General features: G+C 31.3%; 1 protein-coding gene across 2 annotated transcripts in view; it reads right to left on the bottom strand.

The window, feature by feature from the left end:
* The window catches only part of LOC114339516 (chaoptin), a 102,498-nt gene that overhangs the window by 50,733 nt on the left and 25,184 nt on the right, over nucleotides 1–26,581 (bottom strand). The window contains exons 4-10 of one of the 2 annotated variants that reach the window (XM_050642562.1): nucleotides 23,870–24,351; nucleotides 23,381–23,691; nucleotides 21,070–21,289; nucleotides 18,778–19,002; nucleotides 13,466–13,853; nucleotides 6,206–6,471; nucleotides 308–592 (exon numbers count right to left, since the gene is read on the bottom strand). In XM_050642562.1, the coding sequence (XP_050498519.1) occupies nucleotides 308–592; nucleotides 6,206–6,471; nucleotides 13,466–13,853; nucleotides 18,778–19,002; nucleotides 21,070–21,289; nucleotides 23,381–23,691; nucleotides 23,870–24,351 (2,177 nt within the window). The remainder of the gene's footprint in view (nucleotides 1–307; nucleotides 593–6,205; nucleotides 6,472–13,465; nucleotides 13,854–18,777; nucleotides 19,003–21,069; nucleotides 21,290–23,380; nucleotides 23,692–23,869; nucleotides 24,352–26,581) is intronic. The other variant, XM_050642563.1, reaches the window with a different exon arrangement.

Raw genomic sequence — 26,581 nt, 5'->3', positions numbered from 1 at the left:
CTAAGATAGTAAAATGGTGGGGTGGGGTGCAAGAGGCATTGCACCCACCTCGGTCCAGAGAGTGGTGGATTTAACACTGACTAAATTACATATTTTTGCGTAAGCATAAATGCATACAAAATTACTTATATTTTTATATCCGGTCTTTTAGCACCTTGCGCGATCATTTTTTCACAAAAAACATGCAAGAATAATGGAACGTTATTGTAAATTATTGCTATAAGGGACACATAAAAATCAAATTCCTTCCAATACAAGACAGTTTTATAAAGAAATCGTATAAGTTATAACAATCCCTACTACTTACTCTGAACCTAGTCAGCAGCCCTCCATGTGACAAAGAAGATATACTATTCCAAGACAGATCAAGTTCGCACACCGTTATGGCAGTAGAAACAGACATGCTGGTTAAGGGCAGTTTGCTTAGCATATTGTGTGATAGATCCAACTTCTCCAGACCTTCTTCGCGGAATAGGTTGTCTGGCAGCGCTCTTAGTCGATTGTGAGACAAATCCACGATTCTTAAGTTGCTTAAGAACCTGAATAAGTCATTTGCTACATCTGCGATTTTGTTGTGCGATGCTAGTAGGACCTAAAATGAAAAATAATTGTAGATGTATTTCAAATTTTTGAATATAAATAAATGTTTATTAACAAGTTAAATCTTTGGAAATAAATTATAGTAAATATAATTATTTGTTCGAAAGCTAAATTAGACCAATTACACCAGAAGAAGTTGCGAATGAAATAAAAAAAACATCAACCATAAGTAAGTTCATAGGTATAATGTATAATAAGCCTTAGTTAAACTTAGGTACCTATACCTATCTTATTAATGCCTCACTCACACTTAAGTATGTACCGAAGGTATGAAAGGTAGCACACATGATGATCATCGCTAGACCTGAAAAACCATTAACTGAGGTTTCGTTCTACAAACCAATCTCCTTCTTGTAATTTCGAAAATTTCCTAAAAATTATTACTCAAAAGATTACATCCAATTATATGGGACAATAGGATCATTCCATCCCACCAGTTTGGCTTCAAAGAAAGACACTAGACTATAGATCAAGTCCACAGAATAATAGACATAATTAAGAAAAAACGTTAGAATAAGAAACACTCTGCTCCATTGTTTTCCTTGATGTGGCACAGGCTTTTGATAAGGTATGAAACAAGGGGTTTATATGAAAATTAAGTAAGCTTTTGCCCAAATAATATCCACAGTTGTTAACATCATATAGTATATCAAATCGAGTATTTAGAGTCAAGCATGATGTAGTGGGAACTTTGTACAGTACAAAGAACTGTTGGTTTTCTTTCTTTCTTTCTTTTTTTCCTTTTGTTTAATATTACCTCTCTACCCTCAAGAATTATCCCGTTATATTATGTGTTAACCTACGAAGCATGTCCGTCTACCCAGTCCTTTACCCGATTATCCTGCTAGCATAAGTTGGACTTGAAATCATATTACAGATGACCTTACAAATCATCCCTTGCAACGGCATCATTTAATCACTTGTAAGGCTAACCTGAAGATGATCTGAATATTGTAGAGATCGAAACTGGTCGTCTTTGTGATTATTAAATGATTGTGAGTACGTCTTTATTTTACTTCATTTAATATCTTTTAATTCGGAATAGGCTTCTTTATTCTATACGACACGTAAAAAAAGAAAGATTTGGGATCCTTCGGTCTATTTACTTTAAGATTAATAATATTTAGCTTAATAAAATAAAAAAAATCAAAATGTAATTCCTTACAGGTTGGAATAAATTTTATATCAAAGTTTTAGTGAATACAAAAGATATTTTCAAAAAAGTGTCCAAATCATATGAGGGGATCATTGTTTAAATTAAAAAGGAGTCCTTTTTGCACAATATTTACTTTTTTAACTGCTGAGGTAATTTACATTTTAATGAAGCTATTTATTTAAATAATTATATATAAAATTTAAAAATCAAATTTGCAAGAAAATATTATTTGCGTTTTAAATAAGCACTGTAAATTATTGTATTTAATAGGAGAAGTTGCGCTATATTACCAGTATTAGGCAAAAAAAACATTGGTGAGAAATATTTAATAATTTATGAGCTATTTAATTTGTTTATTAAATGTTACTATATTTTCAATTGCAAAAACGCGGTTGTTACCAAAAGAATATAAATCTGTGTAAAACCTCATTACGCTTATATTTATGTATGTTTTCAATAAATGTATTGATAAATTCAAATTTCTATCTAACTCCCCTCTAAAATGGCATTTGAAAATTGTTCTAATTTGTTTATAATTTGTTTTTTTAATAACGTCGCGGGGATTAAACCTTTTGAAATACTGTTCAGATAATCGGATTCCTGGTAATTTTTCACTAATTAACAAATTTTTTGTTGTCTTTTCTTCTTCTTTTTTTTTCCTTTTAGTAAGAGATATAATTTTGCTTACAGAGGGGGTTTCATTAAGAATGTCCAATCTCTGAGTTTCAGATTCTAGACCTCAAAATATTAAGATTTAATCAAAATCGCTTTAATAAAATATGGCTCCTTATTGAGTGACAAGGTGTTTTATAACAAAAAAAATAGATATATTTTTGCTCAGTATTTTAAAACTATTCGACGTAACATTTTCATACTTGGTAGAAAATGTAAGTACTATACACCCTATAAAATTATGTTAAATACAAGGTGCTAAAAGACCGGATATAAAAATATAAGTAATTTTGTATGCATTTATGCTTACGCAAAAATATGTAATTTAGTCAGTGTTAAATCCACCACTCTCTGGACCGAGGTGGGTGCAATGCCTCTTGCACCCCACCCCACCATTTTACTATCTTAGATTTTTTTGTGCATCAGGTAAAATCCTTGAGTCTGGGCTGTGTCTCTTCTGTCTTCTCCCTATGATAAGTTCTATTCTAAGTAGCTTCTCATTCTGTGTATTCATTGACCTCGATCAAGTGTATTCACCTGATTCCTTTCGGAGCAAACCAATATTTATCTGAGAGTCTTTTGAGAGAACTTGATGGAGCCCAGACATTTTTGTAGTCTGTTATATTTTCCCGTAATACCTTCCCCACCATTCTTTGTTTGCCTTTGTCAGTTTTTTACTACATATATTCATTCAGATCATTGCGATAACTGCCTCATTAATTGACTACAGTTCTTTAAATTGCAACGTTGTCATCCCACCAGCTACTTTCCTGTTGGTATTTCTCACTATCTTCGGAAAATTGTCTTCTAACACTGTCAGGACAACCTCTTGAAATTCCTTAAAATTTGGCGGTCATGTCCTAGGTCCTAGACCAATGTATGCCTTATCGTCCCTTTAAACCTCATCATCATCGTCGATGGCGTCACAACTCTTCATGAGTCTTTTCTGCGTTTACTATTGCCTTCCATGATTGTCGGTCCTGTGCCACTATTTCCCATTGTCTCACTCCGACTTTCTCTAGGTCCTCTCTGACTGCATCTTTCCGCCTTTTTCTAGGCCGTCTTACAAACCTTCTCCCATCTGGGATGTGATATCTAATTATACTGTTCCTGCAATCTCTTACTATCTTTTCCAACTCACTTGATGGCAGTTGTTCGGGAGATATAGCATTTGCGCGTCCCGCACACCCTACCAATTATTAGATTACTACCCCTATTGATGGGGACGTAGTTGAGGACCATGGAGCACTTGAACAGATTATTTTGATCGTCTAATAGTCCAGGGTAATAAGGATTTTCTCGGGACATTTAAAGATCCAGGTAGCTGACTACTTTTTTAGTTATTGTAGACCTATAGGAAGAAAATCTACCTGTTTCCTGCCTAGAGTTTGCGTCCGTTTTTTAATCATTAACAATTTAGTGCAAAAATCGCGATTTTTTCGATTTTTTGCACTCCATTCAAAAACTAAATAGTTGACATAAAATTACAAAATTCAGTTTTTTAGTTTAGAACATTGAAAAACCTTCAAAATGCCGATTTTTGAAAGTTAAAAAGTTAATTTGTTGCTACGCAAATTGCAGAATAGGTGAATATTGTTATTTGTTAATAACTTTTATTAAAACTACCCTAGAACTTTAGAGTTTGACCCAAAGTTGGATATTGGAGTACTTAACAAACCCTTGAAATTTGAGACTGATCCATTAATTAGTTTAAGAGTTATTCTATTTGTTTTTCCCAGAGACCTTTATTTTGCAATAAGATAAGATAGAAAATAATGAAGATAGAGCAATTCTGAGTATGCCAAATGAAAGTAGAAGAGTGATAGTATCAAAATATGGCTCCTTATTGAGTGACAAGGTGTTTTATAACAAAAAAAATAGATATATTTTTGCTCAGTATTTTAAAACTATTCGACGTAACATTTTCATACTTGGTAGAAAATGTAAGTACTATACACCCTATAAAATTATGTTAAATACAAGTTTCCGGCTATTACCAGAGGCGTACGACAGGGGACAGGAAATGGTTGACCCTTCCCAAATTCTACGTCACTGGTGAAATTGCCATTTTAGCACAATTTTTAGATTCTCCAATACTATCTATGTAAATAATATTCTTTTCACTCGTAACGATAAAGTCATTAGTTTTCGAGATATTTGAAGTTAAGCATGTAACGGCACAGTTATTTAGTTATAATAATATTTAGTTTTTGATTTATATATATATATATATATATATATATATATATATATATATATATATATATATATATATATATAATATTTTGATTAATATATTGTGCCGCTTAATTTTTACTTTCAAATATCTGGAAAACTAATGATTTTATCATTAATAATGAATAAAATACTCTTCAGTTTTAACGATAAAATCATTAGTTTTCGAGATATTTGAAATTAAAAATTAAGCGGCAAAAGTCATTAATCACAATAACTGTGCCGTTACATGTTTGACTGCAAATATCTCAAAAACTCGATGACTTTATCGTTAAGAGTGAAGCGTAAGTTATTTACATAGAGAGTATTGGAGAATCTAAAAATTGCGCTAAAATAGCAATTTTGCCAGTAACGTAGAATTTGGGAAGGGTTAACCATGTGCTTTCCCCTGTTGTACGCTTTTGGTAATAGCCGGAAACTTGTATTTAACATAATTTCATAGGGTGTATAGTACTTACACTTTCTACTAAGTATGAAAAGGATGCGTAGAATATTTTTATAATACTGAGCCAAAATAATTTTTAAATTTTTAAATAAAACACCCTGTAACTCAATAAGGAGCCATATTTTATTTAAGTGATTTTGGTTAAATCTTAATATTTTGAGGTCTAGAATCGACTACTCAGAGATTGGACATTCTTAATGAAACCCCCTCTATAAGCAAAACTATATCTTTTACTATAACGAAAAAAAAAGAAGAAGAAAAAGGACAAAAATAATTTGTTAATTAATGAAAAATTCTCAGGAACCCGATTATAGGAACAGCATTTCAAAATGTTTAATCCTTGCGACGGTATTAAAAAAACAAATTATAAACAAATTATAACAATTTTTAAATGTTATTTTAGAGGGTAGTTAATTTGCAATTTGAATTTATCAACACATTTAACGAAAACATACATAAAAATAAAAGTAATGAGATTTTAAACAGGTTTATACTCTGGTGGTAACAACCGCGTTTTTGCAATTTAAAATATAGTAACATTTGATAAACAAATTAAATATCTCATAAATTATTAAACATTTATTAACCAATTTGTTTGCTAAATACTGGTAATATACCGCAGTTTCTCGTATTAAATTAAATAATTTATAGTGCTTATTTAAAACGCAAAAAATATTTTTTTTTATAAATTTGGTTTTTTAATTTTATATATAATTATTTAAATAAATAGGGGGTCAAATTTAATTTAGTAAGTCTTAAGTGAAAGATTTGTCCTTTAGCTTTGTAGAAAATAAAGATCTTCATTAAAATTGAAATTACCCCAGCAGTTAAAAAAGTAAATATTGTGCAAAAATGACCCCTTTTTAATTATTTAAACAATCCCCTTATATGATTTGGATACTTTCATGAAAATATCTTTTGTACTCACCTAAACTTTAATATAAAATTTGTTCCAACCTGTACGAATTTACATTTCGATTTACATGTAGTGTCATCTTATTTTACTAGACTATAACACTACTTTTTACAATATAAATTTTACAATTTAGTTGTAGATAGGTACTACAAAAACATTTAAATAGTCAAATGTTACTTACCTGTAGTTTTTTCGTGTTTCTAAACATGTCAAAATCCATCTCATACATCCCATTATACGAGATATCGAGCCATTGTAAATGCCTCAAGCTCCCGAACACATCCCTGCTGGCGTTCAAAAGATTATTATGTGACAGATAAAGATGCGTCAATGACAATTCAACGGGCCTGAAGAATTGTTTGGAAATCGCAGAAATGTTATTGTACGACAAATCCAAAAGTTTGATGTTGGAATGAACGCTTCCGATGCCTTCACAAAAAGAACAGACTATTTCAGAATTAGATATACATATTAACTAGTAAACAGACTTAAACTAAAAAGGGTTTCTTGAACATTTTTGGATATGTACCATATTATAATAATAGGTAGATAATCTGAAGTGTTACTGAATTTTACAATCTTATATTTTATATTTTTACTTATATTTGGTTCGATTCATTGAATATTAGATGAACAATTGTAGCATAAGAAATCATCGATAAATAAGACCATTTATTTTGGTTATATTAAAAAAAATGAATAAAAATTCACTTTTATTGTTATTAGCTTTTCCAAGCCTTTTGGCTAGCTTTCTACACCTCAGTATCGACTATTTTCAGTAATATTTAGGGGAGTGCAATTAGAACGATTATTTCATTCATAGGAGATTCTGACCAATAGAAAGCTACATAAGTCTAAATTAAATCGACAATTTTTCATAATTTCCCGTCATCAAGTATATTACGTCAGATGCCCTTCGTTGCTACGAAAAAATACATTCAGTGATATTAATGACAATTAATGTTTTAAAAATTATAAAAGTAATGACTTTCAACCGTCAAATTAATATTTATAACAACTGTGTGTTTAATTGTACTAATTTGTACTTACATATATAAATTACAATAAAGTTTTGGTGTTGAACAGTTTTATTCATGAAATAATCGCAAAAAATTGCACTCGATCTCTAAAATTAACATAGAATTTTAGAGCTCTTGTGCAATTACTACTGAAAATATGCATTGTTTCGGAAAAATTCAAACAAGCTTATATTTTTCTAAAACTTTTTTTATTAGTTTATATACTTGTTAAAGTAAAAAGTTCTAGTCGCAGATTTGGCAGCTAATTGTTTATTAATTGTTTAAACAATAACAATTAGTTTGTATAAATAATTTTAAAAATATCGTTAAATTCATTATTTTACTTTGATCAAATATGTTTCTATTTTGTTTTTGATTATGCTGAATCCGAATATGGCATTGCAATTTGAAAATTCTTATACAGAAGCTCTTATACAGTATGTCTGCGTAGCTAGGAACCACATGGAAAACTTTTTTATTATCAATTTTACGAAAAAAACTTATTCTTCATAAAATGCTCTGGATAGTCAAAAATCTAAAACTCATCCATCAGATATCAAATTTTATCAATTTTATAAGAGTTATGTCAAAAATATGAATTTCGTTAAAGAGTAAAGTACCTTTATATTCCAGAATATCAAAAAATTATATTATGAAAAATTGTTTGAAATTAAAAACTATGTTTAAATCACTCTAATCGAAAAAAAAAATTAAATTTTTTCTCAAATTACGGATACTCATCATCATTTTCTTAAAATTATGATAACTATTTTATTATCACTTTTACGAAAAAAAGTTATTCTTCATAAAATGCTCTCCCTGGTCTAAAATCTAAGACACAACCATCAGATATCAAACTTTTCTAATTTTGTCCGAGGGGTGTAAAAAATATAAATTTTTCTTAAGAGTTAAGTGCCTTTATTATTCACAATATTTTAATTAGAAGGATGTAATTGAACACTAAAACAATTTTTTTAATTCCAAACAACTTTACTTAATAACAATTTTCGATATTGTGAAATGTAAAGGTACTTTACTCTAGAGTGAAATTCATATTTTTGACATACCTCGTATAAAATTAATTAAATTTGATATTTGATGATTGCATCTTAGAACTGATAATAAAAAAGTTATCAATATGTTCCTAGTTACGCAGACATATTGTGTAAAAGTTAAAAAAATTTTTTTGCTGAACATTTATTATTGTTGAAGCTTATTATTAAATGTATTTTAGGTAAGTTTTACAGAAAAAAGTTTTGATCACTTTGTATAAACATTTTTTTAGCTGGTAATTAACGGTTTTTGTATTACATTTTTGTTATCTTTCTTAATTTTCTCAAAAAGAAATAGTGTATTTCATTTCTAAAGTAAAATAATTTAGTGCATGTTAAAGATTACGTCCTAAGCTTTTAAAAAGCGCTTATAAAACTGTAATAGATCTGTTCAAACTTGAGTAATACCGTATTAAAGTGGTGGTAATTCTATAAAACTACGAAGATTTCAAAAATTACGTTTTATTTGGGACGTCATATCATTTGAATTAAATTTTTGAGATTTTTTTTGAATCAAACATCATTTAGCAAGATGCTTGAAAGGTAAGTTAGTAAGTTGTGCAAAATTGAGAGTTTTATAAGAAAAATTGTATTAGTTACACATTTTTAAATCATTTTAAACAAAATTCATTTAAGGCTCACTTTCGGCCCACGCCACACCGTACTTATGCCCGTACATTTTATTTCTATCTGTTATAACCATAAGATAGCTTAATTAATCTTCTATAATGTTTAATTTATAAAATTTCATTTGATCCATTAGTTAAAGAATTACATTAAAATAACTCAACCGTGCATTTCACCGTACGTTATAGTTTACAGTGCGCCAATGTTTGTGAGAGGGGTGACTTTAGCGTTATAAATAAAAAATTATAGAAGATACAGATTAAATTTTAGAAAGTTCTTTATATAAGGTTATTTTTGTAATATTTTCTAAATTTTTGAATGGTTACGTCAGTTTTTTTCTAATATTTATATTTTCTGAGTTACTTAAAAAAACATCTAATTTCGTAGTTCATTTGTTTAATTAAAAATGAAGCACCCACTTCTCGAGTAGAGCTTTTTGATATGTTGTTTATTAAACATTTCTTAATAAAATTGCAAAAAGTTCTATTTTGTTTGATTATTTCCGAAGTGAAAATCTATATGCACTCCCCTAATTTATCGGAAACTATTGATATCATATGAATGACATATGAATGATATCATTTGGTATTCTTCAATGATCGTGAGTTGAGACGAGAATAGCGCTGTGTTAACAAGACTACGATCTACCCATGAACCTCAAGTCTATAAGAATATCTAAAACAAAGAAATAATGAGAATTTTCTCATAAACGGAACCAATGTAGAAGGAGTAGACCATGCAATATCTTAATATCTATATCTTGAAACAATGATTAACTAAACAAATAATTACTTTCAGGAAATTAAAATCAAAATAGAAAAGCTTAGAGCAAATTTAAATAAAATGTGAAGAGCGCTCTGCAGAAGAGATTTGAAGTTAGAGCAAAGAGTCAGGTTGGATAGGTACTTTGTTTTCTTGACTTTGTTTTTGGAATGGAAACTTGGACCTAGTGTTGTCCAAAATCGGTCTTGGTCTTGAAGTTTTGGTCTTGTTCTTGCATTTTCGCAAGACCAAGACCAAGACCAAGACCAAGACCGCCTAATTTGAGCAAGACCAAGACCAATACTTACGTGCAAGATTGGAGCCAGAACAAGACTAAGCCTGCAGGACTCTTGCTTCTTGCAATTAGAACTGAGGGTCGTTTTAGAAAGTATATTAGTTCCTGTATATTCTTAGATAGTCCATGAGAAAAAAAAATTAACAAAAGTTTGGAAAATGGGACTTATTAAAAAGCAATAATAAAATATTTTGTACATTCCTTCCCAGCAGAAAACTTCTTCGCTCTACCATTGATTGTCCAGGTTTTGAGAATAGTTCCTCTAATAATAAATTAATATTATTGAAACTTTTTAAAAATCTGTCACTTTAGCTGATAAATATTTACATCACAATTTTGATGACAAAAAAATTAAGTAATACTTGACAAAAACTAGCAAAATAATGTTTTAAATTTTATTCTGGCTCAGGAAGCCTAAATTTCTGTTTGATGTTCAAGAAATCCTAATATTTGTGCGTTTGGACAGTTTTTGTGCATATCCTATTTATTAAAATTTTGTTTGGTTGGATCTGATTTAGTAGAGCCAATTGACGGGTACTGAAATAAATGATCATACCTTTGTCAGCTCCACGATAGCTTTTGACCTAAATAAAAATCATTTTACGTCATTAATCAGCTATCGAACATTCAACCCTTAAATGAGAGGCTCACTACGTGAGCAGGAGTTACACAACAAAAACAATCAATAGCTAAAATTTTACAGCCCAATATGTCCTCAAAACTACCTGTTCATCCTTTGGTAATATATGCATCATCATCATACAGCCCAAACACAAACTCCCCTTCCTCCCAACCAAACTGCAGACATCAGCCAGCATTGAACTCCCTGGGTATCACTAGAGGCAACCTCATTTTATAGATTTGTTATATAAATAGCTCAGTCTGTGCCACCAGTGCCACCAACCCATAAAACAAAACACGTCCTGAAGCTCTGATATATACCTAAAACAAGACCGATCGAATCCAATCCAACAAAACTAAACACCAGCTGAAACAAGCAGATATTGAAGCGAGTGTTCACTGCCACTTTTCTCCCAGTCGTTTCTGGGTGGCTTTTCTTTTGGTCTTCTGTCCTATATTTAAGCATCTAGGAATATTCTTAGAAAACTTTCATCATCCGTACCCTTTACATGACTAACTAACCGAAGCCCACCAATTTTCGTTTATCCTTCTTTGAATTTTTCTTTGTAAAACTTCTAATATTCTGTTTGTTTTTTTCTGTAATCGGCCAGAATGATGTTTTTTTAATCGGTGGTTTCCGTTAGATAGTTTATTATTTTTTAAATATTTGCTTCTCTTACCTCCAGTTTGTCTATTTTAGAAATGTTTGTCCCTAGTCCAATATTCTTAAAAGCCTATCCTATATTTTCCATTTTCCAAACGAAATATACGAGGATAATAAACAATACACATACAATACAATTCAAAGGTAGACCACAAAGAGGCGGACCACAGACCAGATGGGTAGATGACATCAAACAAATGACCAGAAGAAATTGGAACTACCTATGTTGCTCAGGATAGAGGTCGATGGAAGGAGTTGAGAGGGGCATATGTTAAAAATATAGACAATAAAAGGCTAGAAAGAAGAAGTAGGTAATAAACGTAGTATACTTATTCGTAGTATAAGAGTTGAACAAAATGGTATAACCACAAGATCAGACCAGAAAAGAATATGAGATCATACAATATTTATAATATGACGTTTTCAAGAAAAACAATATAGAAGAGGGCGGATCTGTGGATAGGTGGATATGAGAGGTGGCATTCGGATTTTTGCAGATAAAGTTAGGTAACAACTTCAGTAATTATAATCGACTTATGCTCCTTCACAGATATGCCTGGAATATTAATAAAAAAATTAAAATATTTAAAAATTTCGAAAATCATCGATTTTTTTCTACTTTCTTTGCTTATAACTTAAAAACGATTAATTTTGGAACAAAGTTTTAACGACATAAAATAAAGCTAATTAACTTTTGTATAATATAAGACTGGTTAAAAATGTCTTAAATTATTACCCTTTTTGCAAAACAGCAATAAATACCAAATAAGGGGGCAAAATTAGCCTGTTTTTATTCAATGTTTTTCAACAACTTTGGTTGCACTTTAGAACTTTCGTAATTAGCTTAGAAAATGTTTATAACATACTTAAACCGTCCACTAAATTTCTTTAAAATCGACCGTCCACTAAATTTCTTTATAATAGATTTTGCATTATCAATTTTCAATCTAATTTTTTTTAAGTTCAAATTTTTTAAAAACTTTCTAAACAAAGAGTAGACCATTTAGAAGTTAGTTAATTTTCTTACAATATAAACAGGCACCCTACCTATCTAATAAACTTTACAGAATTAAAATCAGATTATTTAAGCAGCCTCAGCAATGTTTTAAAAATTTAACAATTTTTTGGCTTATAAACAAATAGAATATCTCCGTTACTATAACCTGAATTGTAAATTAAACTGTTATTGTAAATTAAATTTACAAAACGGAACTAGATAATACTCGGACGACGCTTATTTGAACCGGCTGTATCTCAGGAACTAGTCCTCACAATTCAACTTTTTTACTTTTAAAATAAGCGCCGTACCGAGTATTTTCTTGTTTTGTGTTGTGAATTTAATGTAATGTAACAGTAACGAAGATATTATATTTGTTTATAAGCAGATAAATTGTTTACAGCTTTAAAACATTGCTGAGGCTGCTTAAATAATCCGATTTTAATTCTGTAAAGTTTATTAGATATGTAGAGCGCCTGTTTATCTGTAAAAAAATTAGCAAACTTCTAAATGGTCTACTTTTTGTTCGGAATGTTTTTATAAAATTTGAACTTTAAAAAAATTAGATTGAAAATTTATTACGCAAAATCTATTAGGTCGATTGTAATGAAATCTAACGAAGGTTCTAAGTGCCACCAAATTGGTTGAAAAACATTGAATAAAAACAGGCTAATTTTGCCCCCTTATTTTGTATTTATTGCTATTTTGCAGCAAGGGTAATAAATTAAGACATTTTTAACCAGTCGTATATCATAAAAAATTCAATTATCTTTATTTTATTTCCCTACAACTTTCTTCCAAAATTAATCGTTTTAAAGTTATAGGCAAAGAAAGTAGAAAAAATCGATGTTTTTCGAAATTTTTAAATATTTTAATTTTTTTAGTAATGTTCCGGGCATATTTGAGAAGGAGCATAAGTCAATTATAATTATTGAAGTTGTCACCTAACTTTATCAGCAAAAATCCGAATGCCACTTCTTACATCCAAAGATAGAGGTTTTTTCACAGATCCGCCCTGGTCTAATATGAGACAATATGGACAAGATAAAGAGTACAAGACACAGAACAAGTTTTTCGCTAAAAGAAAATGAAGAATAACCACCTAAGGTAATATTATGTATAACTATGTACATATTATGAACGAGATGCGTTATAAAAATGAGTTTGTAGAGGAGAAATATAATGTGAAGAGAAGTAGTCCAAAAGAAATTTTTATGTAGCAAAAAAATAAAAAATAATAAATTATTACATGCTTACATTCAGCACTTGTACCTAAGAAGATTTTTCAAACAACTATATAAAAAATTAAACATTTAAAAAGACTTTGGTTACATTGTTATTTCTTAAAAGCTGAAATCCTAAATAAGATTATGATGTTATTAATTTTCTTATGGTTAATCTCACCTGCACCTTCGAAAGTACTTGGTACATTAACCAATAGCTCAGTTAAACTGTTATGACTAATATTCACGCAAAATATAGACAATGTTCCCACTTGGTCAAACATAGTAAACTCAAAAGTTTTTATTTTGTTATAAGACATATCTAAATCCTCTAGTTCCGGTAGATTTTGAAACGTTTCCAAAGAAATCGATGATATTTTGTTGCCTTTCAGGTTGAGTCGTTTAATATTTTCTAAGTTCATAAAGGCTCTTCTTTCCAAAGATTCTATTTTGTTGTCATCTAAGAGAAGTTGTTCAAGTTTTGGTAAATGGACGAAGGTGTGCTGACTGATAGTTTTTAGGGAATTAAACGATAAATAGATTTCTTCGAGTTCTTCATGGATATCTCCCTAAAATGATAAAGAAAATATTCATTAAAGAGAAATATAATATTTAGAGTAGTATGGTTCAAAATAGATGGTCGTTCATTTGTACTTTAACTTGATAAACGAATTGAGTCTGTAATATTTAACTTAAAAATTCAAGCAAAATAACATTAACTTGTACACAATAAGTATTTGTAGAAGAGTATATTAATGCAGGAAGTAAAATAAATAATAGAGAGGCATACTACAAAGAATCAAAGGCAGAAAAGACAACGCATGACTAATGAAATTATAGAACTGATGAGTAGAAAATACAACAGAGAGGTACCTAATAGGGAGCTATATCAATAAACATAAACTAATAAAATCAATGGTAAATATTGCGAGATAAACTTGGATAAAGGATAAATGCATTGAGACAAAACAGAATACAAATATAACACATTCAATACGTTAAAAAAAGCTAAGATATAGCTGAACTATATAATAAGAAAGCTCTTCAGACAATCGTAAATTCGAAAGGGAAAATAATAATAGATTAATTATTCAGCCAACTTGATAAACGTACATAAATTAACTGTTTAATAATATCAGACCAGAAAAAAGAGGAAGGACCAAACAAAGATAAGGTAATGAGGAAGGACCAAAATACTAAAGGTAGAAGCACTGCATGGTATAAAGTTGGAAGAGAACAGGAAAGCTGTTGGCCCTAATAACACACTGGCAGATATGTTAAAACTAAGTGACGAAAAAAAAAACATTAAAATATTGGTTCAACTTTTCAATTATGTCTACTCAACTGGTGAAGTCCCAATTTTCAGAATTTCGCAGGGACTAAAGCAGGGAGATGGCCGGCCCCAACCTTGTTTAACTTGGCACTGGAGTTTGCGGTTAGCAAACAAAAGCAAACAAAAAGTCTAGGTCTGAAAATTAACAAGAAAAAACAAAAATAATGATAAAGACGAGAAGAAATATATTCCCACAAAACAATATACATGAAGATGACATTGAAACGGTTGGAAAGTTTACATACCTGGGAGTAGAACTATATGCCGACGGATCAGAAGATGGAGAAATACGAAAGAGAATAACGCAGGCAAACAGAGCTTATTTGGCCCTCTCCCATATATTTCAGTCTAAAAATGTCCACCGATATACAAAGATGAGAATCTATAAAACCTTAATTCGACCAATAGCATGATATGGCAGTAAAGCATGGGTCCTAAAAGAAACATCCAAAAAGAAACTCGACACATTGGAAAGGAAACTATAGTCCGTCAGCTATAACTTTTCCCATGCGGTACGATTCATTTTCAATCAAATTAAGTCAAAACAGAAAGTGAAACGTACGCCGATGTGTGTAGTATATAGTATACAGTGTACAAAATGTATATATACACATCAACGTTCGTTACAATTTATGTTTTGACTTAATTTGATTGAAAATGAATCGTACCGCATGGGAAAAGTTATAGCGGACGGAATATATCTACTGAGGAGAACACTAAGAGCTTTATAAACTTTATAAGGAAACACCCTTGTCAGACTTCATTAGAATAAAAAGATTGCAATGGACCGGACATGTGATAAGAATGGGAGAGTACATGCTACTGAAAAGAGCACTGAATGCTAGAATGCAGGGAAAGAGTCCCGTTGGAAAGCCAAGAAAGCGCTGGGAAGACACAGTAAACATCGACGCAAAAGCTCTTTTAGGAGTCCGTGTATGGAGAAGAGCAGCCACAGACAAGCAAGGGTGGAGGCAAAAAATAAAGGAGCCCAAGGCTCAATTTGGGCTGTAGTGGCGTAGAAGAAGAAGAAGAAGAAAAACTGGATTAAACTTAGTTTTTAGTCTGTATTCTTCGAGCCATGGAACGTGCAATGCTGGACGTGAGCCTTCGAGATCACATAAAAAACCAACAAATCAGGCAAAGATCTGGAGTTCAAGACGTTATCGAAAGAATTATGACGCTTAAGTGGAACTGGGCAAGGACTTAGCTAGAACACAAGATGGGCGGTGGACAAAACGAATCATGGAATGGAGGCACAGAAATTATAAAAGAAGCCCAGTACGACCACCGACTAGATAAACCGACGACATAAAAAGAGTAGCGGGAAAACTGGCTACAAGCGGCCCAGTGGAGAGAACACTGGAAAGAACTGAGGGAGGCCTATATCCAGAAGTGGAAGCGATTGTCTGATTGATGATGATTAGACTTTTAGGCAAATATGCAAATTGCCTATTTTGCATATTAAGCATAAAAGATGCAAAGATATCCAATTTTGCATATTTTTATATTAATGTGCATAAAGTGCATATAATTTGAAATTTTGGTTGTATATAATATGTATCTTTATATTCATGTAACAAATAACTTGAAAATCTCAATCTTTAATTTTGTTTTAATATTATAATCTATTGGTATTCAAATTTTTGGTACCGGAACTAGTAAAAGATAGCGGCTTATACATAATTTAGCGGCTTATATAATATACGTCATCGAGAGAATTATGACGCTTAAGTGGAACTGGGCAAGGACTTAGAACACAAGATGGGCGGTGGACAAAACGAATCATGGAATGGAGGCCCAGAAATTATAAAAGAAGCCGAGTACGACCACCGACTAGATAAACCGACCACATAAAAAGAGTAGCGGGAAAACTGGCTACAAGCGGCCCAGTGGAGAGAACACTGGAAATAACTGAGGGAGGCCTATATCCAGAAGTGGAAGCGATTGTCTGATTGATGATGATTAGAATTTTAGGCAAATATGCAAATTGCCTATTTTGCATATTAAGCATAAAAGATGCAAAAATATCAAATTTTGCATATTTTTATATTAATGTGCATAAAGTGCATATAATTTGAAATTTTGGTTGTATATAATATGTATCTTTATATTCATGTAACAAATAACTTGAAAATCTCAATCTTTAATTTTGTTTTAATATTATAATCTATTGGTATTCAAATTTTTGGTACCGGAACTAGTAAAAGATAGCGGCTTATACATAATTTAGCGGCTTATATAATATACGTCATCGAAAGAATTATGACGCTTAAGTGGAACTGGGCAAGGACTTAGAACACAAGATGGGCGGTGGCCAAAACGAATCATGGAATGGAGGCCCAGAAATTATAAAAGAAGCCGAGTACGACCACCGACTAGATAAACCGACGACATAAAAATAGTAGCGGGAAAACTGGCTAAAAGCGGCCCAGTGGAGAGAACACTGGAAAGAACTGAGGGAGGCCTATATCCAGAAGTGGAAGCGATTGTCTGATTGATGATGACTTTTAGGCAAATATGCAAATTGCCTATTTTGCATCCATCCATCCAATGGCACTACAGCCCAAATCGAGCCTTGGCCTCCTTCAATAAGCTTCTCCAATCATTTCGATTTACCGCTGTTCTTTTCCATGAACGCGTTCCCAGGAAGTTCCTGGCATCCTCATCGACCTCGTCTTCCCATCTCTTTTTAGGTCTTCCAACCGGTCTTCTTCCCTGCTTTCTTGCATTCAGCAATTTTCTGGGGATTCTATTCTCATGCAGGCGGACCACGTGCCCTGCCCACCGTAATCTCTGCAGCCTATTTTGCATATTAAGCATAAAAGATGCAAATATATCCAATTTTGCATATTTTTATATTAATGTGCATAAAGTGCATATAATTTGAAATTTTGGTTGTATATAATATGTATCTTTATATTCATGTAACAAATAACTTGGAAATCTCAATCTTTAATTTTGTTTTAATATTATAATGTATTGGTATTCAAATTTTTGGTGTCGGAACTAATAAAAGATAGCGGCTTATACATAATTTAGCGGCTTATATAATATACGTCATCGAAAGAATTATGACGCTTAAGTGGAACTGGGCAAGGACTTAGCTAGAACACAAGCTGGGCGGTGGACAAAACGAATCATGGAATGAAGGCACAGAAATTATAAAAGAAGCCGAGTACGACCACCGACTAGATAAACCGACCACATAAAAAGAGTAAAATCTCAATCTTTAATTTTGTTTTAATATTATAATCTATTGGTATTCAAATTTTTGGTATCGGAACTAATAAAAGATAGCGGCTTATACATAATTTTGTCACGTTTTGTCCTCGAAACTTCGGTTCCAAAATCTGCCAGTTTATATCACTATTAGGTAAAAATTTTTGGTTTGACGGTATTTTTCACTTTTGTTGTAAAATAACCCGTGAATACCTGTGTTCAGTGTCATTCATAAAATCAAACTATAGTTTTGTTCAGAAAACTATTACTTGGATTGTAATTGGATTCCTCCAAATTATCATTGTTAGAGAGTACATTCTTAATAAAAGAATTTGAATCATTGTGTCAAAACTTTAAAAGTAATACATATTGGAAAGAAAACTTTCCAAACATTTTCCAACAATCATGGAAAAAAGAGTGGTTACCAGGTTCTTTCTGAAGTGGTTCAAGTAGTAGCTTGGACATTTCTCGAACCACTTAATTGAGAGCCAACTATTATGGTGAATTTGAAAAATGCCCCAGTTACAAAAGTTGATGTCCAAAGAAGTTATTCTATGTACTCAGATAGAAGCCATATCATTTATTTGTTAAAATACTTAAATATTTAATTACATAAGCTTAGTTTATAAAATACATACATACACATGTTAATTAATAAAACATGTGAAGATATTTTAAATATTTTTGTAAATTAAAAAATGTTGTAAATATTTTTTTATTACATGCATATGCTCTAGATAAACTTGCATATTTTTGGGTAAAATACTGCATATTTATGCGCATATTTCATATCTTTTTATTTGCATATTTGCCTAAGTCTAATGGTGATTGTTATACCACTAGTTAAAAATTTAATATAAACTCTAGATATTCTGTTAAGAACCCCTAGAAATTGATGCGGCAAATCAAGAAATAATTTTTTTCTGTTTAATATACTTTACCTGAAAAGTTCCTTTATGAATAACATCGATAGTATTATCCTGAAGCTCCAACTTTTGCAATTGGCGTAAAGAATGGAAAGACGTATCTGGCATCATTTTAAGTTTATTGTTGCTCAAATCCAATTCCTTCAAATTCGTAAGGACTTTGATTGCATCTGCTGGAATATTTGCTAAAGATGAAGACAGACCGTGAGATATTTTCAAATGGGTTAGAGAATGGTCAATCTGAAAATTACATAAAATACTGTGTATAGTTGACAACAAATTATTGCGGAAAACCTTAGCTTACACTTATTACAAAATCATTTGTATTTGAGTAGTATCGTTATAGACCAGTGCAGATAGCTCTAAAATGGACCAAAAAATAAAAAATTAATAGCAGGATGAGACCAATTCCAAATGAAAGTACACATATTAGATAACATGTGGAACATTTTTCACCAAATCTGGATGAGGGGAACATGGGTTGGGGGAGCGTTTTTAGGGGTGAAAACGGTTAATTACGATTTGCGGCAAAACGGCACATCCTATCGAAAAAAGTTAAATCGCATAGTTGTAGGCAATAAAAATATCTACAACTTTTGTAAATAAACATTTTTCACATAACCTCAAAGTATCCGAGAAAATTGGAAAATTCGATGTTTTTGATTTTATTTTTTTTTTCTCACTGAAAAATTTTTTTTTTTTTACCAAATATTGCGGAAACTTACCTCTTTCTGTCCCAAACACGCTGTAATTTTTCTGTATAAAAATATTTTTTAAAACTCTTGTTTTTTATGTTTAAGGGAAAATGTAAGCATTTTTTCAATTGAAAAATATCCCGAAATTTTTTTAGCTTTTTTAAAAAAGTTGGCATTTTTTTTGTTTATTGAAACCTCTATTTTCTGATGCTGTAAAAAAATATATACGTTACTGTGGAAAATTTCGTCACAAAAGGCAAAAATCGGAAATTTATTTTCAACCTCTCACCATTTTCAGATTCTCAGACGTAATATAAGTTGCATAGCGAGCAGGAACCAACGAACCTCTGTTAAAAATTTACTACACTAATGCCGTTGTCTGTGATTTTTAATTTTGTGAATAAATTATAGTTAAAAAAAAAAAAAATAAAAAACACGCTTTTAAAGCACTAACCATTTAAAAATAAAATATTACTAGCTTTAATTTTAAAAGTTATTTTTAAATTTTTAGTGCTTAAAAAGCGTGTTTTTAATTTTTTTTAAACTATATTTTTTTTTAAAGTCGGCCTACTTACCTATAAGCTACATTTTTTATAAACTCTTTTCTCATGAACCAAATTAAAAGTCGCAACAACTTTTTTAACGAAAAAGTTTATTTAATACAAAAGGAAGTAATTATTATAATTTTAATGGCCAATTTTTCATCAATTAATTAAGTTTTTGCTTCTTTGATGGCATTGCTTCATCACATTCGATAATGCTTACAGATTCTGCAGTTTCCTCTATGCAGCTTTCCGCAGCTATGCAACTTACATTACGTCTGAGAATCTGAAAATGGTGAGGGGTTGAAAATAAATTTCCGATTTTTGCCCTTTGTGACAAAATTTTCCACAGTAACGTATATATTTTTTTACACCATCAGAAAATAGAGGTTTCATTAAACAAAAAAAATGCCAACTTCTTTAAAAATGCTAAAAAAATTTCGGGAGATTTTTCAATTGAAAAAATGCTTACATTTTCCCTTAAACATAAAAAACAAGAGTTTTAAAAAATATTTTTATACAAAAAATTACAGCGTGTTTGGGACACAAAGAGGTAAGTTTCCACCATATTTGGTAAAAAAAAGAATTTTTTTTTCAGTGAGAAAAAAAAAATAAAATCAAAAACATCGAATTTTACAATTTTCTCGGATATTTTGAGGTTATGTGAAAAATTTACAAAAGTTATAGATCTTCTTATAACCTACAACTTTGCAATTTAACTTTTTTCGATAGGATGTGCCGTTTTGCCGCAAATCGTAATTAACCGTTTACACCCCTAAAAGCGCTCCCCCAACCCATGTTCCCCTCATCCAGATTTGGTGAAAAATGTTCCACATGTTATCTAATATGTGTACTTTCATTTGGAATTGGTCTCATCCTGCTATTAATTTTTTATTGTTTTTTTGCTATTTGCACTGGTCTATTAAGTTTCCGGCACAGGTAGAAAGTAATAATTTCACAGGTAGTTCTAATACTTATACAAAATTTTATGGAAGTATTGGATATAAAAGTTTTCAGTGTGTTAAAGAATTTGTTTACATAAGATAAAACAAAAATTATTTTAAACTTACATCAGTAAATGCATTATTTTCAATCGTCCCGATGGCATTTTCAGATAAATCTATAGATTTTAAACCATGTACGTGTTGAAAAGCATTGTTTTTGATAGTTTGCAGATTTGCAAAGTTAATTTTTAATTCTTCCAAGTCAATTCCAAATTCCAAAAAGTTATCAGCAGATAAGGTTGGCTGTGTTAGTTTTGACATCGACAAACTTCGTAGACTACGCAACCTGAAAATAGAAAAATTTGCTGGTGATAAAAATGTTAAGTACAGTGGAACCCCGATAAGTCGGCCCCCGATAACCCGGAAGTCCGGCTAACCCGGACCGATTTTCATCAGATAAACATTTTGATTTTCAATATTTTGTATTTTTCAATTTATTTGTGGCTTATTTCCCATCAAAATAGTTAATTATCAGACAAACCTTTCAACAATAAAAATGTATGTAATATAATATTTGAGAGATAATGTGTATGTGTGTAATTTGAACTATACGATATTAAAAATGACTCATAGCACACGCCGCAGAAACAACAGCCAGCTGTCTGTAGTATCTATTCCTTTTTATTTCAAACTGTCAGCATTGTTTAGGAAAGACTATTTAAAAAATTATTTTATAAACAATGGTCTTTAGGTTTCACTGTTCTTAAATAATAACATTACATCATTGTGACTGTATTGTGTGTCTTGTATTGTTCGCTTCCATTTGCTTACGTTTGTGTTTGGTGTTTTTTTTTGGTAATTTTAATGAGTAGGTACTGTGCATATTTATAAATATATTTCATGTTATTTCAATTCTAACGGAGTTTATCTGTAAGTATACCGTATTTTATTAATTTTTACCATATTCTCCGGCTATCTCGGATTTTCGATAACCCGGATCGGTCACGGTCCCGATTAATTCGAGTTATCGAGGTTCCACTGCATATAGTTGAAATAAATTTATTGACATAATTAAATTACTATACCTTATTCCAAGAATATACGACTGTTTTGGACTATCTCGACAACGATTATTTTACTGTGCAAAATATGAAGAACGAAAGTAAATTGCAAATTACATTGTTGCTTACTGGAATAATTATTAGAGCCATTTACTTTCGTACTTCTTATGTTGCACACTAAAATATTCGTCGTCGCGATAAACCAAAACAGTCGTATATTCGTGGAATGACCCATACAGTGGTGTCATGGCAAAATTAGCAGTGCCGGAACGCACTTTTACTAACTTTTTGACAAGTAAAATATTACTTGATGTTTTTTTAAATACAAGTTACGTCTGCATATTTTAAAATGTATATGCATTTGCTTAATTCAAAATTATTGAAATTCTGGAATTGTTGCTTTTTATTTTATTTTAATTGTTGCTTTTTCTTAACCAGTGCCGGAACGGCGATCCGGCGCGTTCCGACACCATGACACCACTGAACTTATACATACGTAGACAATACAAAGAATGTATGGATACGTTAATGTATGAGGTGCAAAGTAATAGTCAGACGATAGATCAACAATTCAAGTTACTTGTACCAAGCAATTATTATTGAAGAAGCGAAATTAATATATTAGGTACATGACAAGATAACAACAACAAATAGTCAATATTAAAAGATGGTGAAGAAGATTTGTTTATGTACAATAACAGAACAATTAATTCTTAAGTAAGAGATACCGAGTTACACAACAGAGGGACAACATTTTTTAATAAGTCAACGGAGATTATGGCTTACGCTGACCATTTGGATTTGATCGTACGCACCAAACGAGGCCACAAAGAGATGGATTACATCTTCTTATGAGCCCCACAAAATATGCGCGTTAAAATAAACGACGAAAAACCAATCAATTCCACTTAAAAGAAGTAGAGATAGAGACGTGGAATATAACTTCAGCATTGATTACTATAATTATTTTGAGGTAGTAAATAAGTTTACTTATCTAGATTCTCTAATAACAAGTGATAATGGCAGATCTGAAAAAGTAAAATGGAGGATACTACAAGCGAGCAAATGTTCTTTTGGGCCAAACTAGCAGCAACAAAACTAAAGAAATTTGCGATTAAATTAGGTTCTTACGCTTTAAATTTTTGAACATTTTTTTTTTAATCATGTATCCTCTGATTTTTTGATTCTTAAGTTAATAATCTATGATGATTCACCCACAAAACTTTGTAAATGTGCCTTAAAAACTGTAAAATTACCAAAATTTTGAGAATTGCCCATACCTTTAATGTGCTGTAAACATAGATATGCTAGCAATATGCACATTTTAGCTTTTCAAAACATATAATAAAATTTTAAAATTTATTCCTGTACATTACCTTCTTAGATCTTGAAGTGACAATGAAAGTTTCTCATTACCGCTTAAATCCAAGTTGTACAAAGTGAATTGAAATCCATTAAAATCTTCAATAGGATTCAGTTTTTGCAAAATATTATCCCTTAACGATAGAGACCTCAACAATTGGAATGGATGAAAAACAGCTTCTGGCAAGAGAGATATATTGTTTCCTGAAAGGTCTAAAATTTCTAGGTATTTCTCTAAACCCTCAAATGCCGCTGGATTAATTTGTGTCAAACCACAGCTCCGTAGATATAGTTCTTTGATTTTTGCTTGTCGAAATGCATTTTCCTAAAGGAAAAACAATAATAATTACAGAAATAGACAAATATTCAAAACATATTTTGGACAGTTTTTCTTTTGTCTTAGAAAAAATTATTTGCTGCAAAGTTAGCGAAAAAAAAAAGGTAACTTATCTTAGATGTAAAGGAGTTTAATATTTTAACTGAAATACAGTATGGTAACTTACTTCTAAATTGGTTATAGGATTTCCATCCAAATAAGTTCTATTCAATACATTGAAGTACTGAAATGACATTGGTTCCAGAAATGAAATTTGGTTGTAATCTAGTCTGAAAGTGTCTAAATTTAACTGATAGTTCAGGTTAATCTGTACACCAGGTTCTGTTGCAGGCTGCATTTTATTAATTCTATTAAAGCTTAAATCTAGCGTCTTCAAGAGTCTCAAAGGCTGAAGGGCTTGGTAAGGTATGGAACTAAGTTGATTATCGGCTAGAATCAAATAAGCTAGTCTGCCCAAACCATCTCTAAAAACAGAAGGATCGATTTCCCTCAGATTGTTGCCTCTTAAATCTATTGTGTCCAAATTTGGCAGTCCCGAGAAAGTGTCTATAGGTATGTGATTGATGTCGTTCTCTGCTAGCACTAGAACTTCTAAAGAATGTTCGATACCTCTCCAGTTTTCAGGAGATATTTTATTGATATCGTTTCCTAAAAGTATTATATTTATTAAATATGTTAATCACATGAACGAAACACCAGAAAAGTGGTCCAAAGCACAAATTACCTCGGTACCTAAAAAGGCAAATGAAAGGAGAGAAAGAAATGAGAAAACTTCTAGGGCATAAAGCCGAATAAAACCTATACTACAACAGGGTAGAGTTAAAACCGGCAATAAATACTTGAACGAATTTAAGACTACAAAATGCTTACTGCAGGGATCCTCTACATCACAAACGCTGTTTAAGATATTTCTAGAATAAATACTTTAGCCATGGAAAAGGAAAGGTAAAAGTATGAGAATACCAATCCGAGAAGATTTCTTGAAACACTATGTAAGCTTTGCAGATGACAAGTGATGACGGGTAAAATGAAGAAGATCTATCCTATATGCTCCGAAAACTAGAATAACAATACACATAAAGTGGACTGTAAATAATCATACAAGGACCAAATACTTAACAACAGAACAAGAACCAATGAGAAACTTATATGTCAATAAAATAGAAAATAGAACCACTGAGCAAAAGATCAGCAGCCGATTAGCAAAGACAACATGTATCAAACAAATGAACGGGGTACTATGGGATATATAGAGTAACAGAAATAGAAAGAAGAGAATATATTTTTATAACACCTTGGTACGTAGTATAATGACTTACGAAGTAGAGAATTGGGTAATAAACAAATCAAATAGGTTCAAAATTATAGCAACCGAAATGGAATTCATGACAAGGATCTTTAGATTAATAAGACTGAATCGTATTCGAAATGAGGTTGTAAAGAGAAGAATGGCAGTAGAACAGAATAAATTTAGTAACGTGAGGACAGCAGATTTTGCAAGGTGGATATCAAATATTTTGAATTGAAACCCAATAGGAAAGGGAAAAATAAGGGCCGACCCCGAAGATCATGGAGGGATCAAGTGGAGAAGGCCATGGATAGACGGAACCTTAGATATGGAGAAGTTTGGCTGCACCACAAACCAACTGTTTGGAACAGGTTAAAATAAAATTAGCAGAGCCTTGTTGATACCTATACCTGAAGGTAAAGGAACATAAAAAGAGGAAAGTAAAAATAGAGGGTCATTAAAGAATACAAAAAGAACGAGAGAAAACGTTAAAAATAAAATACATAACTTCGTTAAGATATTATTAAGTACGACGAAGAAACACTTGTGAAAATGCAACATATAAATATATAATTGATGGATTCGACCGTTACTTGATGGAAGTTCATTTTATCTAACAATAAAACACTGAAAACGTTTGTTTTCTATACTTCCACAAAATTTATTATAACTAAGTGACTACAGCTGTTTCGGCGAAGTGCCTTTCTCAAGTGATATAGTTTACAATGTGTTTGCCTTTTTAAGTCTTCAACTGAAGAGGTTGAGGAGTGGGGAGCTGTTTGTCTCGAGTTGGTCATTCAGAATTATATCTGTATTTTTCAGTTTATTAATTTCCATAGATTCTAAAAAAGATAGCTTAAGGCCTTTATTTTGAATATGTAGAATTTGAAACTCTTCATTGAAAGAATGATTATGATCTAGAAGGTGAAGTGCGTATGTAGAACTGTCTGTTTTTCTATTGTTGAATGCCCTTTTGTGTTCTGCTATCCGTTTGTCAAAAGTTCTGCCAGTTTGACCGATGTACGCTTTCGGACAGTCACCACAAGTTAGTTTGTACACACCACTCTGTAGTTGCTTTCTATTTCGGCTTTTATTGTTCTTAATATATTTGCTTAAGTTGTTGTTAGTTCTGAAAGCTGGTGTTATTCCTTTCTTTTTTATGTATCTGGCTATCTTTGTTGTTATCTTGCCAGTATATGTGAGAGAGCAGAAGGTACTGGGTTCTTTCTGTGGTGGTGGATACACTAATTTCAGGGCTTTCTTATGGAGTTTTTGGTTTAAAATTTTGTTAACTGTTTGTTCGTTATAGCCGTTGTTTACTGCTATTTGTTTAGTTCTATCTCGAAGTTATTTTTTGTCACGGGAATTTCTGTCAGTCTATGTATTATGCTATGGTAGGCTGCTAATTTGTGTTGTGTAGGATGGGATGATGAATTGTGTATAGTTGTGTCAGTGTGGGTAGGTTTATGATATACGGAGAACTCATGTTTGTTGTGTAGTCTGGAAATCGTTACATCTAGAAAGTTTATGGAGTTATTCTGTTCTGTTTCTATTGTAAACTCAATATTATTATGAAGTGAATTAATATAT

Source organism: Diabrotica virgifera, chromosome 2 (genome assembly GCF_917563875.1).
Source record: "Diabrotica virgifera virgifera chromosome 2, PGI_DIABVI_V3a".
Classification (NCBI taxonomy): Eukaryota; Metazoa; Arthropoda; class Insecta; order Coleoptera; family Chrysomelidae; genus Diabrotica; species Diabrotica virgifera.
The sequence above is the reverse complement of the archived record's forward strand: the minus strand, read 5'-3'. Positions and strand labels throughout refer to the sequence as shown.